The sequence below is a fragment of the Rhinopithecus bieti genome, unplaced genomic scaffold, assembly GCF_001698545.2.
Source record: "Rhinopithecus bieti isolate Rb0 unplaced genomic scaffold, ASM169854v2 scaffold_315, whole genome shotgun sequence".
In the NCBI taxonomy this organism is placed as follows: Eukaryota; Metazoa; Chordata; class Mammalia; order Primates; family Cercopithecidae; genus Rhinopithecus; species Rhinopithecus bieti.
The window spans coordinates 2,456,240-2,475,626 of record NW_016803481.1 but is presented as its reverse complement, the minus strand read 5'-3'; the positions used below and the strand labels follow the sequence as shown (position 1 = coordinate 2,475,626).

The window sequence follows — 19,387 nt, the reverse complement described above, 5'->3', positions numbered from 1 at the left end:
AGCCCATTAAAAAAAAAATTTTTTTTTTTTTGAGACAGGGTCTCGCTGTGTCACTCAGGCTGGAGTGCAGTGGTGTGATCATAGCTCACTGCAGCCTCGACCTCTCCAGGCCCAGATGATCCTCCCATATCAGCCTCCTGAGTAGCTGAGACTACGGGTGCATGCCACCATACCTGGCTAACTTTTTGTGTGTCTATTTTTTTATTTTTATTTTATTTTATTTTATTTTATTTTATTTTATTTGAGACAGAGTCTCCCTCTGTTGCCCAGGCTGGAGTACAGTGGCGCAATTTCGGTTCACTGCAACCTCCACCTCCTAGGTTCAAGCGATTCTCCTGCCTCAGCCTCCCGAGTAGCTGGGACTAAGGTGCATGCCACCATGCCTGGCTAGTTTTTGGTTTTGGTTGTTGTTATTTATTTATTTATTTATTTATTTATTTATTTTGTATTTTCAGTAGAAACAGGGTTTCACCATATTGGCCAGACTGGTCTCGAACTCCTGACCTCGTGATCCACCCGCCTCGGCCTCCCAAAGTGCTGGGATTACAGGCGTGAAAATATAGAGATGGGGTTTCACCATGTTAACCAGGCTGGTTTCAAACGCCTGGGTTCAGGTGATTCACATGCCTTGGCCTCCCGAAGTGCTGGGATTACAGGTGTGAGCTACTGCACATGGCCTAAAATACTTTTAATTGTGGTAAAATACATGTAATGTAAAACTGACCATTACCTGTTTGTAAGTGTGCAGTTCTGTGGCATTAAGCACATGTACATTGTTGTGCAGCCATCACCACATCCACCTCCAGAACTTTTTCATCTTCCCAACTGAAGCTCTTCACCCATTAAACACTAACTCCTCATCTCCCCTCCTCCCAGCCCTGGCAGCCACCATTCTACTTTCTGTCTGTATGCTTTTGACTCCTCTAGGAACCTCATGTAAGTGGAAGCATGCAGTATTTGTCCTTTTGTGACTAGTTTCTTTCACTTAGCATCATGCCTTCAGGGTTCACCTATGTTGTAGCAGGGGCCAGAACTGCCTTCCTTTTTAAGGCTGAATACTATTCCATGGTTTGTATAGACCACCTTCTCTTAATCCAGTCATCTGTCAGTGGGTTACAGCTACAGCTGGTTTTGAGCTCTCCTATGCCACATGGTTCTAATCTTCACAGAAACACAAAGAATCCTCTCCTATCTTCTCAGCCAAGCAAACAGAGGCTCAGAGGGCTTAACTCCAACTGGCCCAAGACCAGGTACATGACTGGGTCAGGATACCGACCTAGGCTTGTTTGATTCCCAAGCCCATGCCTCCAACTAAGCCGTGCTGGAGGGGAGCTTGGGCTTTGTTCTGTGTGCTCTGGGGAGTCAAGCAGAGAGAGGAGGGACAAATCGGGATAAGTTCAAAATCCTGATGGCAAAAGTGACCTTAGGAGAAAGACGCTTAGTAATTACAGCCCTCGTCAAGGCACAGTTTTTTGTTTCAAAGGTTGTTAACAGTTATTTGGAAAAATCAGTACTTCTATTCTGTTGTAGCAGCTCAGCTGGGTTTAAAATCTCCAGTGAGAGTTTTGGGGATGGTTTTGTTCTTAAGAACAAAGCGCCTTGGCAGGGAAATGTTAGATATTCAAATTAGTGATCTGGCCACAGAAAGATACCCAGCAACCAGGCTGGGCTGCATCCAGCCACTGGAACCACTCAACAGGCACAGACCTGGGACTGGAGGAGAAATCACTCACAGGGGTTCCTGCCAGCCTGCCTGGTACCTACTCCCTAAGGAATGAGTAGGCAAAGGTACTTCCTGTCTCTGACCCTTGGTTTCCTCATCTGCAAAAGCTTGGTTTTGGGTGGTTTTCAAACAGGTAATAGCTTCAAGCTTAAGCTGACTCCAGGTCAAACTTAAGCTGATTCCAGCAAATAAAGCCAATAACGTGGAGAACAGCTCTTGGATGCATAGTGGGTGCTGGGAATTACTCCTTCCTGCCACCTCCTAACCCACTCCCTCCCTGGCCAGAAGGAGGCATTTCTGACATCTCCTCCTTCTCCCTAGGAGCACTGAGGCTGCTCCAGACCCAGGCAGCCTAAGAAAGACTCCTTCTGTGCCGTGGGTAAACTTGTCTCCCCTACTTATTTTATTATCATTATTATTATTATTATTTTTTGAGACAGAGTCTCACTGTATCACCCAGGCTGGAGTGTAGTGGCACGATCTCGGCGCACTGCAACCTCCAACTCCTGGGTTCAAGCGATTCTCCTGCCTCAGCCTCCCGAGTAGCTGGGATTACAGGCACCCACCACCATGCCTGGCTAATTTTTGCATTTTTAGTAGAGACAGGGTTTCACCATGTTGGCCAGGCTGGTCTTGAACTCCTGACCTCCGGTGATCCACCCTCCTCAGCTTCCCAAAGTGCTGGGTGAGCCACTGCATCCAGCCCTGTCTTCCCCACTTCTGGCTCAACTCTGCTGAGCACTGCAGTCTGAGGCTTAGATTAACTCCAAGTTTAGAGTCAGCTCCAATATAGCTCTTTGAACCCTTAGCCAATGTGCTGAGTCTTGGCCTGGGAATCTGCCAAGTCTGCTGGAAACAAAAAAGGCTTGTTTTTCTTTCCTTCTCAGAGAAGAGGTGACAGCTTTCCTTGTGTATAGTGAGAAAACATGAAGACCAGGCAGCTCTGACAGCGAAGGCCAGTGGAATCGGCTGGGTCATTTCAGCTGAGCTGTTCCATGTTTTAATTCTAAGGATTCCCAAAGTCCTCACTTGGCCTGGGGGATACTTACACCCCCTCAGCCCCCCATACCAGAACGTGCCTAGGATATCCTGTGAACCCTGCTCTCTGCCTCCTTAAACCGCACGTGTGTATTTGTATTTCTTTGAGGAAGACTTGGTGGCAGGCACCTATGTATGTGTCTGGAACCATATAGCAAGCTAGAGGCAGATTTCAGGCAAAAGAAATGCCCTTTTGGGCTGGACATGGTGACTCACATCTGTAATCTCAGCAGGCAGACAGATCACCTGAGGTCAGGAGTTCAAGACCAGCCTGGCCGACATGGTGAAACCCCGCCTCTACTAAAAATACAAAAGTTAGCTAGGTGTGGTGGTGCATGCCTATAATCCCAGTTGCTTGGGAGGCTGAGGCAGGAGAATCTCTTGAACCTGGGGGATGGAGGTTGCAGTGAGCCGAGATTGCGCTACCGCACTCCAACCTGCGCAAAAAAAAAAAAAAAAAAAAAAAAAAAAAGGAAAAAAAATAAAACAGCCCTTTTGTTTAAGTATTTAACCAGATGAGAAACTAAGGATCAGAGAGAAAATGTGGGAAAAGAAAAATTACAGGCAGAGTTTTACCTGGCTGAAAATCATAATTATTTTGTTTCCCCGTCAACCCTGAGTCTCTCTCTCTCTCTTTTTTTTTTGTTTCTTTTTTCCCTGCTGTGTGCCCAGGCTGGTTCTCCAAGTCCTGGTGTCAAGTGATCCTCCCACCTCAAAGCCCCTCCCAAACTGCTGAGATTACAGGTGTGAGAGCCGCCATGCCACCCTAAATGTTGAGTCTTTCTTAATCTCTAGAACACAGTAGCTCCTTCAGGCCATGGGGACAGCTGGTGATTAGTTACAGAGTTTATTTTTTAGGTTTTGTTTTTGTTTTGAAATTATGAAGTAATTCATGCTTACTATTAAAAAAAAGTCCTGAGTTGTGTAAAGGAAAAGCTGAATCCCCTTTGCCCACTGACAACCTACTAGTAGCTACTACTAATACTCTGGTATTTCCGAGACATTTTTTGAAATATTTTAAAACCATTTTGAATATTTTAAGCAAATATATGTGTGTATGAGCACACACACACATATAATTTTCATATAAATGGAATCATGCTGCTTTTCATTTAATACATATTGCACAGATTTTTTTTTGTCAGCACGTATAGATTTATCTCATTCTTTTTAATGACTGCATGGGGTTTTGTAACAGGTAGACTGTGGATTATGTAATCCTCTGTTAAGCGACATTATTGTGATTGTTTTTTACAGCCAAATAATATAGTTTAAAAGAAAGTGCCACTGTTTGCTACCTTACACACCAAGCTTTAATTATTGTTAACTTTTTTTTTTTTTTTTTGAGATGGAGTTTCACTCTTGTTGCCCAGGCTGGAGTGCAATGACATGATCTTAGAGCTCACCACAACCTCCACCTCCTGGGTTCAAGTGATTCTTCTGTCTCAGCCTCCCAAGTAGCTGGGATTACAGGGATGCACCACCATGCCCAGCTAGTTTTGTATATTTAGTAGAGACAGGATTTCTCCATGTTGGTCAGGCTGGTCTCGAACTTCCAACCTCAGGTGATTTGCCCGCCTTGGCCTCCCAAAGTGCTGGGATTACAGGCATGAGCCACCATGCCTGGCCGTTACTTTAATTTTTATGCCCTTTATGGAGGAAACCCTTGGCAGGGTTATTTTCATTGTCTTAAATTGGCAGTGTTGTGTTAGGTTGTGGTGAAAAGAACCAAATATGGAGGGGTTTGGAGTCCGATGTTCTCATTTATAATCTGCCTGACCTTCAATGGGGTGCTTAAGGCCCCTGAGCTGAGTGTCTTCCTCTGTGAAATGGGCTGCCCAGCTCAGTGCTGTTACGGACAGAAAGAGCTGGCACCATCAGCACGTGGCAGGTGGCCCCCAGTGCCCTGGGTACCTGTAGAGCCCCCCAAGTCTTTGCTGTCCACCTCTCTCTCCTCTGGCCAGCCACACCGCAGAGAGTCAAAGGTCAGCCGTTTGCTGTCTGCCCAGATTTTGGATGCTTCCAGCCACTGGCGTTTTTGACCTCAGGGACAACCACCCCACTGTTTCTCCTGGCCTGTCTTGGAGAACACTGGTGCAGACCGGAGGAATTGGAGTCATTTTTGGCAAGGTAGACGGAGCATGAAACAGAATCGCTGGCCCAGCCCGCTGACCAGTGGAGGCTTCACTTCCCCTCCTGGATGGCGTCCTTTGGCATTAATTGTAAAGGGCGGGAGCGCTGAGTGGGGACTTTGTGGACCTGCAGTTTGGCTTCAACAGCTGCCTCCGTTGCCTCACCCACGAAACAACAGCCACAATTAAGTGCAGCCTCTCAGCAGACCTGTTCTCTACCTTGGAAAGGGCACAAGAGAAGATTAAAGAGGAGAAACTCCTGGGATGGTGGAGGGGAGTGCTCCCTGTTAGGAGGGCTGAGCACAGGAGGCAATCCTGTGCCCCCCACCAATGTGGGGGCACCTCCCTAGCAAATTAGGTGACTGACAGCGGCGCCCCTTCCAGCGCTGAGTGGAAAGTCTAGACAAAACTCCATCTTCTTTGTGGCGCCCTGCATTTCTGGGGGCTCCTCTGACAGCGAGCTGAATATGCACATGGAAAGTAAATTGAGGGTATGAGAGAAGTTCAGGGCACCTTGGATCCTGGGACCCTCCAGACCCCACCCTGTGGTTGGCACACCTGCTGCCTGTTGCTCCTGGGGATGGTGCCTGGCCCCCCTAAGCCCAGGGTAATGAAGACCCTGGCTCCTTTCCCTCCTAACCCTCTCCCCTCAGCCCCCACATCAAGATACTCCCTGGAGACATGCTTTAGTGTAAGCTGGTGGCCAGAAATGGGAGGAAAATAACAGAAGTTAACATTTGTCCTCTGCTTACGTGCTTAGCTGAGACCTTCTGACTCTTTTTAATTTACAAAAGGTAAGACCGTATCTTTAAATCCTACAGACCAATGACAAATTTCCTGTCTGCTCTGGATAGGGGCTCCTCCTTTTGTATTCCCACTCCTAGGGCTGCCATAGCAAAGTACCACAAGCTGGGTGAGTTAGAACCACAGAAGTGAATTCTCGACAGTTCTTGAGGCTAGATGTCCAAAATCAGGGTCTTGGCAGGGTTGGTCCCTTCTGGGGGCTCCCGAGAGAGAGTCCATTTCATGCCTATCTCCCAGCCCCTGGCAGTTGCTGGCAATTCCTGGTGTTCCTCAGCTTGTAGATGCATCCCTCCTGTTCCTGCCTCCGTCTTCGTGTGGCATCCTCCCTTCTCTGTCTCTGTATGTCTCAGTTTCCCTCTTTCTCTCATAAGGACACGGGTCATTAGATCTAGGGCCCAATCCAAAGCCAAGATGATATCATTTAAAGAGCCCTAATTAGATATTAATTTAAAAATTTTAAAAATCAGCTAGGTGCAGTGACTCACGCCTATAATTCCAGCATTTTGGGAGGCCAAGGTGGGAGGATCACTTGGCCAGGAGTTTGAGACCAGCCTGGGCAACATAGCCAGACCCCATCTCTACAAAAATTTTTTAAAAGTTACCCAGGCATGGTGGTGCGCACATGTAATCCCAGCTCCTCAGCATACTGAAGCAGGAGGGTCACTTGAGTCCGGGAGTTTGAAGTTGCAGTAAGCCGTGATTGCACTACTGCACTCCAGCCTGGGCAACACAGCAAGACCCTGTCTCTAAACAAATAATAATAATAATAATGGAGTTAATGTTATTAATATTTATTGGCATGCCTTCTGCGTGTCAGGCATTGTAAGAAATGGGCATTATCTCATTTAATCCTTACAAAATCCCCATTTTACAGATGAGGAAACTGAGGCTTTAGGGAAAGAAGTTCCCCAGCTTGTAACTATCAGTACTTGGGCTTGAAACCGTGTTTATTGGATTCTAAAGTCCATCCTTTAACTTCTGCGCACAGGACACAAAAGGAGGAGCCCCTATCCAGGGCAGACAGGAAATTAGTCATTGGTCTGTAGGATTTAAAGATACAGTCTTACCTTTGTAGATTAAAGAGAGTCGGAAGGTCTCAGCTAAGTTCATAAGCAGAGGACAAATGTTATCTTCTGTCATCTTCTCTCCTTTCTGGCTCACAGCTTCATCCTATTCTTTCCATTGCTTTGCTGCACTTTTATGTGAGTGAACAGATTTATTTACCTTTTTTCTCTCTGACTTTTTTTAAGAGTCGGGTCTCATTCTGTTGCCCGTGTTGAAGTGCAGTGGCACAATCATAGCTCACTGCATTCTTGACTTCCTGGGCTCAATCAGTCCTCCTGCCTCACTCTCCCTAGTAGCTGGGACTACAGGCATGCACCACCATGCCCAGCTGATTTTTGAAATATTTCTTGTAGAGACAGTGTCTCTATTGTTGCTCAGGCTGGTCTCGAATCCTGGTCTCAAGCAGTCCTCCTGCCTGGACCTCCCAAAGTGCTGGGATTACAGGCTTGTGCCAACCCACCCGGCCTCTTTTTTATTTTCTTTACTGACTTTTTGACATCGTTTGCCCTTTTAAGGGTCATTTGAGGCAAAGCCCTATCCAGGCTTCCATGGGTTCCCTCAAACACTGAAATGCACCCCTGAGCTCATGAACAGCAGCTGTTTCTGTGATGAGGACTGCTCTCAGTAAATAGGAATGATGACCAACAGCCACACACACAGAGCTGACCTGGGCTTCCATCCATCACTTTAATGTGCTTCTTCCCATGGCTATTTCCCGCTGTGGCATTCATCATCATGTTGCAGAAGGCCACCATTGACACCATTATAATTGAATCTTACAAAACGGAGGGAACTGTCATTAACAGGCAGACATGACTTTCATCAGAAAATCTCCAACCCTAGATCCAGCACCGCCAGATGATCAACGTCTCTGTTTCTTCTGTGCTGCCACTGCACAGATCCAGAGCTCTTGTGAGGAGTGATGAGCAGAACAAAAAAGAGTAACGTCTCACCGGGCGTGGTGGCTCACGCCTGTAATCCCAGCACTTTGGGAGGCTGAGGCAGGCGGATCACTTGAGGTCAGAAGTTCGAGACTAACCTGACCAGCATGGTGAAACCCTGTCTCTACTAAAAATACAAAAAAATTAACTGGGCCTGGTAGCGGGCGCCTGTAATCCCAGCTACTTGAGAGGCTGAGGCAAGAGAATCTCTTGGCAGTGAGCTGAGATTGCACCACTGCACTTCAGCCTGGGCAACAGAGCAAGACTCCATCTAAAAAAAATAAAATTAAAAAAAGTAAGCCCTCGACATGTGCAAGCACTGAGGACTGCAGGTCGCTGGAACGAACGCTTCGTGGATGTGGCTTTAGGATCTTCCTCTCCTCTGACTCTATCTCAAGGGTAGCCACAGATGCTGCTGAGAACAGGATGAGTTCCTGCCCCTAAGGGGATCCCAGGAGAGCACACTCAAGGCTCTGCAGGATCCAAGAAAAGCAGAGTTACTCCTTGATGGTGGGAAAGGTGGAACCTCATGGAGAAGGCAGCGTTTGGGTCTGGTGTCGAAGGCCAGACTGATAGAAGTCCATGCTGTTGGTGAAGGTCACAATGTGTTAAACCAGGGAGGCCAGCAAGGAGGAAGCCCGCTCAGAAAACACCTGCAGACCAGTTCAGCTGGTGTTTGGGTGCATGCAGGTGGGTGGTTAGAAGGAAGGAGAGGAGAGTCAGTTGGCATTACCACACTTAACTCAGTTCCCTCCTGTAGCACTAGTCCCTCAGCAGCAGCTGTGTTGCAGAAATAGTTTAGTTTAGTTTAGTTTAGTTTAGTTTAGTTTAGTTTAGTTTAGTTTAGTTTTTTGAGATGGATTTTCACTCTTTTTGCCCAGGCTGGAGTGCAATGGTGAGAGCTTGGCTTACTGTGACCTCTGCCTCCCAGGTTCAAGTGATTCTCCTGCCTCAGCCTCTGAGTAGCTGGGATTACAGGCATGTACCACCATGCCCGGCCAATTTTGTATTTTTGGTAGAGACGGGGTTTTACCATATTGGCCAGGCCAGTCTCGAACTCCTGACCTCAGGTGATCTGCCTGCCTCAGCCTCCCAAAGCACTGGGATTACAGCGTGAAGCACTGCGCCCGGCCAAGATTTTTATTATTTCTGAATGGTTGCCCCTAGTGGATCTCTGCCTCCAGGACAGCTGTTTTCTCCTAAACTGCATCTGGAATAGCTTTCAGGTTCACGGTCTTTCAACTTCCGGAAAAGACAGATTGAATTAAAATTGTCCTCTTATGCTCCAAAAAGCCATGAACCAGCCTACCGCTACTAGGAGAGTAGGATCCATGGATGGATCTCTCATCACCTTCCAGCCATGCCCCTGTTCTTGGTGTCTGCTTTGCTGAAGTGTTCCTGGAGGGGGTTGGGGTAGGAAGGAGAGGGGAAGCAGGAGAGGAAGACTCCACACCCTGAGTCTCCAGTAGGAATCTCCTCTCCAGTCCTCAGCACATGACATGCAGTGACCTGGACACTTCACTTTAGTCTTCATCCAAGCCCCTCCCCCATCCTCTGGTCCACCAAGAAGGTTCTGAGGCGTATTTTGTACATTGGCATCTCTTGGTCCAGTTTGCCAGAGAAGGAGCTCAGTGTCTGTGGAACTGATGAAGCAAGTTCAGGTCAGAGAATTCCCCCCATACACAAACCAGAGACCTGGAAACAGCCAGAGAACTGTGTGTCGACTGGGTAATTCAATGCCATACCGCTCCCAAGAACTGGGAGGACCTGGTCATTTGTCACCAGAAAGGCTACGTGTCCCGGCTCTTTAACAGTGGAAACCTCGCTGTCCTGTTTGTGGAATATAATCCATTGGCAATCTAATGGTCTGTAACAATTAAGACCCAAATCAAAGGAGTTGGTTTTGAAGTTTCTGGAGCAAAAAAAATTCTTTAAATTTCTTTTTAAAGATGGGGTTTCCCAGGTTGGTCTTAAACTCCTGGCCTCAATATAGTGAAATTTAGATGCCTGGATGGAAGAGCATTTGGCTTATAGGTTTTGGCTTTTCCGCTTGGTTTCTCAGAATCCTTGGAGCCCCTCTCTTCTTACCACCAGTCAGCCTCCAACCCGTTCCTCTACCAGCCCCCTCCCAATTCCTTTCAAGAGATTATTATAAGTGGTACCTTCTCATTTTAAGAATATTGAAAAACACAAAGAAAGCGGCATCTGTAAACCTGCCTCCCATGGGGAACTACAGTTAGCATCTTGTATTTTATGTTAACCTTTAAAAAAATGTTTTAAGATGAAAATTCAAATGAATGCTATTCTGATGAGACTTGGGGTAGATGGGGCACAGGTAGGGGCTTCTTGCTTTCAGTCAGATGAAGGAGGGGAACAGTTTCCACAATTTCTAGGGGGTCCTTCATTTTGCTTTCTTGATTGTTTTAGGGAGTGGCTGAGGCTGAACTGGAACAGAACCTGAGTCGGACTTTCAAAAGCCTCTTCAGAGCAAACGATGAGGTGAGAGGTGGGGACGGGGGCAGAAGAACAGGAGGGGGCAGTTGTGAAGGAAGTAGGGTACCTAGTGTGTGGCAGGGACCAGGAGTAGCAATCTGGCCTCCTTTTCTTTCGTTTCTGTAGTCAGGGTAATTGAGGTCCCCACTCTCCTGGTCCATCCTTAACGGGAAAATGTATATCCCTACTGACACACAAGGTCAGAGAATGATTATAATAATGATAGCTTAGAAATTATGCTATTACCATTACCATTTTAACATGCATAATTGGTTTACCCAAGTCCAAAATTAATTGATGTCCCCAACTCTCTTCTTGAAGCAGAGGAGTTTAAAAACCTTTAACTCTGTAACCTGCACCCTCCTGTCTTACGTGTTAGGAGTCATCATCACTATTGTTGTTTTATATACAGTCAATTCCTGCTCAAACTGTCCCATATTTTCCACTTTCTTTACTGATCACTTCTTGCATCTCACTCATTTGCATTGAGTTCAGCTTCTTTCTTCCTGAAGCATACCCTTTAGTAGTTCTCTCAATAAGAGTCTGTTGGTAGTAAATTCAGATTGTGGTGCCTGAAGACATCTTAATTTTAATCTTAAAGAATCATTTATCTGAGTACAGAATTTTAGGGTGTTTTCTTTTAGAAAATTCTGTCTTTGCTTGTGAGTCAGCCTCAGGTCTAACCCCCTGTATGTTAATTGTCTAAGCCAATTAATTATCCTGGACACTGCAGTGTCTGATCTGCAGTTTAACCCATCTTTGAAGTATTGATTTCAATAAATAGTTTTTTTAAATTTGTGAAAGTTTTATTTGGTTCTTTTTCAAATCATTCTGATCTCTTTTGATAGAGTCTTATATTCATATTTTTCAGTTCCTTTTATGTCTTCAATTCTTTAAAGTATATTCATTTCTAATTCTTTTTTATTTCTCTCTGTCTCTCTCTCCCTCTTGCAAGCTCTATTATTTGATGTTCTTGGAGAGTCATATTTTACTGTTTGCTGCATTTGCTGCCTTTTGCTGTGGGGCCTTTGTGTGTGTGTGTGGGTTTTGTAAATTTGGTTTATAAACTCATCTTCAGCAGTACTTAATCTGTACCTGTCTGCTTCAGTTGGGCTTGAGGAAATGACTCCTTGAGTGGTTAAGGGTTTCTTCTGCCAGGCATCCTGGGGGCATTACCAGCCCAGGCTCACTTTGTTGTTATTGTTGTTGTTGTTCTTGTTTACTTCATACCTTGAGGGTTTCCAGATCATGCAGAGAATGCAAACTCAAATCCAAGCAGTTGGGAAGGCAGGCCTAGAGCTGTGAATTCCCAAGGGGGTGTCTTTTGGTTTCCTCTTAGTACCAAGCTGAAACAGATGAATTCCTTTAACATCTTTATCATCATGAGGGGATTTTTTTTCTCATCAATTTTTTCACTGAAGGTATAGCATGTCAGAGACCCCAGATTTACTGGATTTACCATGGAGGGGCATGGAATATCACATCTCCAACTTCTCATCATAGGCCTAAGGTCTCTTTTCTTGTTCCTATTGGTTGATAAACCTAGGTCTTCACATTACCAAGGTCTGCAAGGACCCTGGGGCAGTCTCAGCCCAGAGCTTTGGTTGTGAGCTCCCTCTTTACTTGACTCCTGTGAGGGGGTCCCTGGCTTTCTTGAGAGTTCCATGTGTTTGTTACAGTCTGCATGGTACTCAGAGGTCATTTGTCGTAACAGGGTTTTCAGATGAGCATATTTCCTTTGTATCACCCATGATGTCATTTGTAACTCTTCTCTTTTCTTCCTACAGAGTGTTTTATCCATGCATAAAGTCTGTGAAATGGGTAAGAGACATGCTTGGGAGAGCCACATCCGGAACCAGCTAATTGTTAAATGGATGTTTCTGCCTCTAACTGCTGTGGGCAGAAGCCCTGAGCCCTCCAGCTCTGAACTTAAAGTTGCCCAACCAGGGTCCCCTTGGCCTGCATAGGGCTGACTCTAACCCCAGGCCTGAGCACACAGCCTGGAGTTCCTACCCTTTAGGGAGCTGTGGCTTCAAGATCTTAAACAGTAAGAGCTTAGAGGAGTCTTAGAGCTTGTCCAGGGCAAAATCCACCCTCTGCTGATAAGGACCCCAAGATTGAGATCTTACCTCTACGGGGCTCACCCGGTGTATGCAGGTGGAGCGGGGTGGGTCCCCTGCCCAGGTCTCCTCCATTGCAGTCCACTGGCTCCTCTCCATCCAGGCGCCACGTTTCCAATTCCCCCACATGGAGCCCATCCTTTTCTCCCTCCTGGGTTGGGTATGAGTGAAGGGTCAGAGTTGAGATTTGATTGGAGCTCATCCCCATGGCCCCTAGATCCAGCACTCTTCCCACAAGACCTTCTTTTCGCTGCAGCACTGTGGCCTTGACATCATTCACTTGTATTTTTATGAATAATGATGACCACTGTTACTTGTCTGGGCACGTGCTGACCATCTGTATAAAACTCTGGACTAACCCCTTTTAGATAACTTATTTATGATCCTCGAAGCTTTCCGAAAATGCTACTATTTTAATTTCCGAAGAGGAAAACAGTTCTCAGAAGGTTAAGTAACTTATCCAAAGTGGCTGAGCCGGGGTTAAACTCCTCTGGCCGTGTAGGCCATGCTCTTGTCACTGCTCAAAGAACATCTCCCTTCCCTCTCCCATACCCACATTCTCTTATTCCTTCACACCGTCTGTCACTCATTCATTCACCCATTCATTCATTCCTCAAATGCTGTGAGCACACGCTGGGTATGAGGCCAGGGCTGCATGCTCAGACGCCCAGACACACGAAGCAGCGTGGCCACCCTTGGTGAGCCCATGGTCTCACGGGAGGCAGAGCAACTGGGATGCTCGCAGAGGGGCCCTGAGGTACAGTGAGCCTGGGGCACCCGCCTAATGGGGAGGCTTAGGGTGGTTTCATCACAGGGTGACATCCTGGTCACATACCCCTTTGATGTGTCTCGCAAAAGCCTGGAATGGCCAGCTGCTCTGCCTCTGGGTCTTCGTGAATCTGAAAATGCCGACTGGCCCTGTTCAGGCACCAGCACTGAGGCTGTGCCCTGTGAAACTGCAGTGGTCCCTGGGCTGCCAGGGGTCATCACAGGCCATCCTCTGGGGGAGCTGTGCAACACCTTGAAGACAAGATAGGGGTCCACAGTGGGATACCACAGAGGATCTGTGTAGCACGCGGGAGGCGACAGGATCCAGCCTCCTGGCCTGGGTTCTCTTCCTGCCTAAGAGGAAGAACAGAGCAAGCCCTTAGGAAAATTCCAAGAATCTCTGGCAGTGTCTCCAAAGGGCCACAGTTAAGCTGGCTGGGAAAGGTTCAGACAGGGGGAGAGCAGGAGCTGGGGGCTGGCAGGGTCTAGGATACAGCTGCTGTGTGCCTGAAAAAGCCGGCGACTGTGGTTGGTCCAGGAGCTGTGATAATAGCCGGCGAAGTCGTGGCTAGGTGGGAGGGAACGTCAGCCTGCAGTGTGACCGTGAGATCACAGCTTGGAGCTTTCGAGGAGTTGGGCTCACTCTGGCAAAGGATAAGGGAACAAAAGATGGAGGCGCTCACAAGGCCTTGCGCAGGTTCAGATGGTCTGTGAGAGGCAGTGAGGTACCCAGCCTCCGTTAGAGGCCTTAAAACGCAGACCCCTGGCTCGGGGACGGGAAACTCAACAAGTGGCTTTTTTTTGCAGGAGGACTTTTTGCAGGGAGCCCAGAAGAGCCCAGCCTCAGCAGGATGGTCACTGAGGAGGAAATCCAGTTCTATGTGCAGCAGTTCAAGAAGTCTGGTTTCAGGTAAAGAGAGCGCAGGGCCCAGACACAGATGAGAGATGATCGACAGATAGTGATCTTCCGCCCTCAGGGTGGAGGGTGAGGCCCAGTTCTCCACCACAGCCCTCATGGGTGCCAGGCCGGCCTCTGGGTGCCAGGCCGGCCTCTGCTTGAACGCCTCCAGTGTCAGGAGGCTCACTACTTTATGGTGCTCAGCCTGCTGTAGTTTGGGACACTCAGCTTGTTCTTCCTTATGCTTGCGGAGCCCCCATAGGGCAGAGGTTTCTAACTACTTTTCAGTCACGGCTCCTCGGAGAATCAGATGGCAACTCTGGGCTCTTTCTTCAGAAAGACATAAAAATCCACATAAACTCAAAAAGTGCATACATTTTGGTGCATTTGCCCTAGTTCCCAATGTCACATTAGGAGGGCATCTTTACTCCACCTCCCAATGTCCCTCTCAAGTGGGATCCCTGGGGCTGGCGAGTGGCCTCTGGATGGTGAGGCTGCTCAACCAAGTTCCCAGCATCAGCAACCTCCCCAGCCTCCAAGGGGACACAATGACATTCTCTGGACAGTCCTGTAGGGCCGGCTTCTGTGTGTCCCAGAAGACCACCCAGAGGCTGCCAGTTCACTCAGTGGAGTCCTGTGTTCTTGCACAACGCCTTGCTGCTAGAGCCTGGCAATGCGCCCGACAGCACGGCGTGGGTCCTGGGCTCTATTCTCTTGCCCCTGCAGGAGGCTTTGCTCTTCCCAGGATGACTGGCTGTGCAGAGCAGGTTTCTGTTGGTGTCTGTAGCAAAGCCGTCTACTTACCGCCTCCCTCTTTTTACTTTCTGATGTCTCCCCAGAGGTCCTCTAAACTGGTACAGAAACATGGAAAGGAACTGGAAGTGGGCCTGCAAAAGCTTGGGGCGGAAGGTGAGTGCCAGGTTCAGTGTGGTCTCCTCTGCACCCTGGAACCCACCCATGGGGCTTCCCATTGGCCTGAGCTGATATGACCTGGGCCAGAGCTGGTCATGGACAGACCTGCTGGCTACCTCCTTTCCCTTTGGGGTTTGGGAAGTGACTCCCTTCAGGGGATTCCCATTAAGATCTTTCTTGCTGGTATTTCCGTTGGGATGGTAGAGGGTGACGTTGGGGATGGAGGTGGGGTGTGTCCAGGTAACTGCAGCATCCATCCGGAATCCCCAGGTCCCCTGGTGGTACCCCAAGCCAGGGCTGCAGATGGCCCAGGGCACCTCCCAGAAGTGACGTGGATACTGGAGCTCCCAGCCCCGGAGGAGCGTTAGGCGCTCTCAGAGATATGACTTCAGCCTCTGGTTGAGTCACCTTGCACAAGTGAATCTCTGAGTCTCAGTTTCCTCATTTGTCAAGCAGAAGATGGGTTTCCAATCTCTGGTTCTGCAGAAGGAGTAATAGAAGTAATAGAGGTCCCCAGTTTACATTCGAAATGTTTAAAAATCGAAGGGAAATCAAATTATTCCCCATTGTGATTGCGCAGGCAGCCAGGCCTTCATCAGTAGCCCTGGTTACCTTGTTGGTTCACTCTGTAAGTGAACACACTGCTACGTGCCAGGCTTCCTGCGAGACCCCGGGATACCGTGGTGTGTAAACAGATCAGGTCTTGACCTCCCGAAGTTAGGTCTTGAGGCACTAGAGTGTATAACATCGTGGTTAAGAGCAGGCTAGGAAGCACATGGGCTGAGTCTAATCCCTGTGTGACCCTGGGAAAGGTACTTAACCCCTCTGATCCACTGTTGCTTCTTCTGCAATATGGAAGTGGCAAGAACAGTGCCTCCCTCATAGAGCTGTGTAAGGATGAAATGGGTGAAGGCACATGACCTGTCACAAGCAGTACTGGCAACCTAGTAGCTCCATTAGTGTTCCTTGTCATTATCATATGACTGACGAAAATGACCAAACTGCAGTTGGACAGACAAAATCTCTCAAAGCGTGGAGGAAAATATTGACAAAGGCACTGGGAAGGTGAATCCCAATGATGCTAAGGTCAGAAACCCTCCTCTTCTGCACTTTCTTTTTTTCTGGAGACAGTCTTGCTCAGTTGCCCAGGCTAGAGTGCAGTGGCGTGATCTCGGCTCACTGCAACCTCTGCCCCTGGGTTCAAGCGATTCTCCTGCCTCAGCCTCCCAAGCAGCTAGAATTACAGGAGTGTGCCACCACAACCGGCTAATTTTTTGTGTTTTAGTAGAGACAGGGTTTCACCATGTTGGGCAGGGTGGTCTCAAACTCCTGAGCTCAGGCATTCCACCCACCTCGGCCTTCCAAACTGCTGAGATGACAGGCCTCAGCCACTGCGCCCAGCCTCTCTTCCGCAGTTTCCGGTCGGATCTTCCTCTCTCCTCCCCCACCTCCTCCCATCCCGCCCGCTGCCACCCCCTACCCAGTTCACATTTTAGCTTGGAACATTCTAGAGTTTACAAACCTCATAGAAGCCTCAGGATTCATTTTAGCCACAAAATCATTTTTTACCTTCTCCTGGCTCCTGGTTATGGGAGGAGGGAGGGGTGCGGAGAAATGCCCATCATTCCGTGTGTAAATGAAAATAGTGCAAGTTCCTCAACCAGGGATGGGTCAAAGGTGCTTGGAAATTAGGGTAATGGTGGAACGAGAACAAATAAAAAAACACAGAGGTTTCCTGGCCTTCCTGTGCATGCCTCCCTGCATTGAACTCATTTGCCCGCAGTTAAAAGGGAAGTCATTTTGCTGCTGTTCATGTCACATTGACAACTGTTGTGACTGCCCCCATTCTGTCCGGAACCTTGGCCACCCCTGTTAAGCGTCTGTTTAATTCAGAGAAGAGGAATCTTGATCTTCATTCAAGAGTGTCTTCCGTCTTGGTGCGGTCGATTCAGTTCTCCCAGTTACACGCAGCTCAGCATATGTTCTCACTCACACACGTCTGCACACACAAGACCCATGTTGGCCTCTGCACTGCTGAAGCTGTCATTTTAAAGATCTCCAGTAATAACCATGAGTCTGTTGTGCAAAGTTTGGCAGATACAATGTCAGGACCATAGCAGGGCGGTGGGCAGAGGTCTTTCATGGGGGGAGGAAGGGCTTCCCTTGTGGAGTGCCAGCCATTTCTGTTTCCTGTTCTCTCCCCAGATCCTGATTCCGTCCCTGATGGTCACGGCGGAGAAGGACTTCGTGCTCGTTCCTCAGATGTCCAAGCACATGGAGGACTGGGTGAGGGAATGGCCCTGCACAGGGGTCATCGGTGCTCCCCGGGAGAGGGCACGGGCGCTCAGAGGGAAGATGGCAGCGGAGGATACACCTTGTCATGTGGATGGGACCGCGGTTGAAGCGCTTCCGTAACATCACTGTCCCCCGCTTGCAAGCAGCAACCGTAACTGTGCCTTCCATTCCCCTGCACGGATGTGGGGTTTCGTTCACTCATTATTCCCTTCCTAAGTCATGCAGGGTTCGGGCAGGGTGGCCTGTGGGGAGCAGAGAGAAGGCGTCCATTGCCCGTTGCTCTAACCTGAGACACACCCATCTGCATTCTTCCATTTACCTTCCTGCATGGGGTTTCCTTTCAGATTCCCCACCTGAAAAGGGGACACATTGAGGACTGTGGGCACTGGACACAGATGGACAAGTAAGGAGGTTGGGGGCTCCTGGGGTCAGGGAGAGCAGGGCCGCCTGTTCACCTTCCATAAAAGCTTTCCTGGTTTCATTGTGGTGGCTTTGGCCTGGCTTAGCCACTCATGTCACTCACCTCTGCCTTCGAGTTGGGTGGTTAGGCACAGACAAGTGTGAATGGCTTTTTTTTTTCTTCTCCCTTTCCTCCAGGCCCACCGAGGTGAATCAGATCCTCATTAAGTGGCTGGAGTCTGATGCCCGGAACCCACCAGTGGTCTCAAAGATGTAGCACGCAGCGTGCGCCCACACTCAGCAGGTGTGCCGTCCTTCCGCCTGCTGGGGCACCATTCTTAGTATACAGAGGTGGCCTTACACACATCTGTCATGGATGGCAGCATTGCTTTGAAGGGGTTTGCAAAAAAAAAGATTTTCGTTACATAAAGTGAATCAAATTTGACATTATTTTAGATCCCAGAGAAATCAGGTGTGATTAGTTCTCCAGGCATGAATGCATTGTCCCTTTATCTCTAAGAACCCTTAGTGTCCTTTGCGGGGACAGAATGGGGTAGCGAGGTGGTGATTTCTCTTTAACTGACCAATCCATAGTTTTGCAGAAAAATCAGCCGTTCACTGAGAAAAATCTTAGTAGAGATTGGGATGCGTTACTCAATAAAGCTAAGATGACTATGCCGCTGGTCGCTGTTCTTGGAGAGGTGGAGTGACTGTTCAGGGAGAATGCATGGCGTTGGGATGAACCCTTTCTCTCTGCTTTTGAGCCCTGTTCTGGGCTCCGAGGTGCTGCGTGATCTAGGCCTTGCTGGCCAGCAGACAATTCTACGGGGATGGCAGTGGTCTCTTGTGCTCTGTCCCCTAAAGCAGCCACTGGTCACAGGTAGCCACCTGCCTTTCTCCCAGCTTCCCTAGCAGATTTTGCTCAGGCACAAATGTGCACCTTGAGCATTTGAAATGTGCTAGTGAGGCCGAGGAAGTGAATTTTAAATTCCATTGAATTTTAAACAATTTAAAGTTAAATAGCAGCAGCTGCCATGAGGCTCAGGCAGGTCCAGCCCATCTTTCCCTCTGCCCCCTCCTCCCTATCTTCCCCTCTGCCCTCTCCTCCCTCCTGTCACATCCAGTTAGGTGCCTGTCTCACTGATGTGTCTCCTGCAGTGAGTGGTCTCTCCCCTGCCCTACTTCTGGCCCCAGAGTACTGGAGCAGCAGCCTCTTCACGGGTCTTGCCGCCACATGGTTGGATCTTGAACCTTGCAGGGCCTCCCCCACTGCCCCTGCCCACCCCAAGCCCGGCCCCATCACCCTCCAATTCCTAACTGCCCTCCAGCAGCACACTCACAGGTGCTGATCCTCCTTAACCCTCTGCCCGACTTACTCATTCTTTGCCTAGAATGTTCCCCCTGCCACCTCCTCCAAGCCCATAAGCTGGGTCCCGAGCCCTTTCTCCCTGCCCGCCTTGCATGGTTATCGGGCTCACAGATGCACGCACAATGGCCTCGCTGCACTTGCGAGGGGAAGCTTGCTGAAGAAGTAGCCCCTCCAAGCTGAGTTCGGCATGCTGACGGGCATGAGTTGGCCAGGCCACAAGGGCCTGGGTGTCTGTATGGGGAGAAAGCCAGGGGAGGTTTGAAATGGAGACTGCTGGCATTTCTTCACTGCCCTAGTGCACCTGGAGTCTTCCATGCACCACCTCCAATCCTTCCAGAGAGTCCTTCCCATTTGACAGAAAGGGGAACTGAGGTTCACATAACTTGCCCAGGACTACTTGGCTACGTGGGGGCAGAGCCTGGATTCAGAA

The 19,387-nt window shown here is 48.7% G+C and overlaps 1 protein-coding gene across 2 annotated transcripts in view; it reads left to right on the top strand.

The window, feature by feature from the left end:
- The window catches only part of EPHX2 (epoxide hydrolase 2), a 58,706-nt gene extending 40,440 nt beyond the window's left edge, over positions 1–18,266 (top strand). For both annotated transcript variants that reach the window (XM_017885158.1, XM_017885160.1), the window contains 7 exons: positions 10,131–10,202; positions 11,984–12,017; positions 13,892–13,994; positions 14,822–14,891; positions 17,100–17,180; positions 17,534–17,592; positions 17,787–18,266. In XM_017885158.1, coding sequence (XP_017740647.1) covers positions 10,131–10,202; positions 11,984–12,017; positions 13,892–13,994; positions 14,822–14,891; positions 17,100–17,180; positions 17,534–17,592; positions 17,787–17,865 — 498 coding nt within the window. In that variant the 3' untranslated portion in view covers positions 17,866–18,266. The remainder of the gene's footprint in view (positions 1–10,130; positions 10,203–11,983; positions 12,018–13,891; positions 13,995–14,821; positions 14,892–17,099; positions 17,181–17,533; positions 17,593–17,786) is intronic.
- Positions 18,267–19,387: the final 1,121 nt, after the last annotated feature.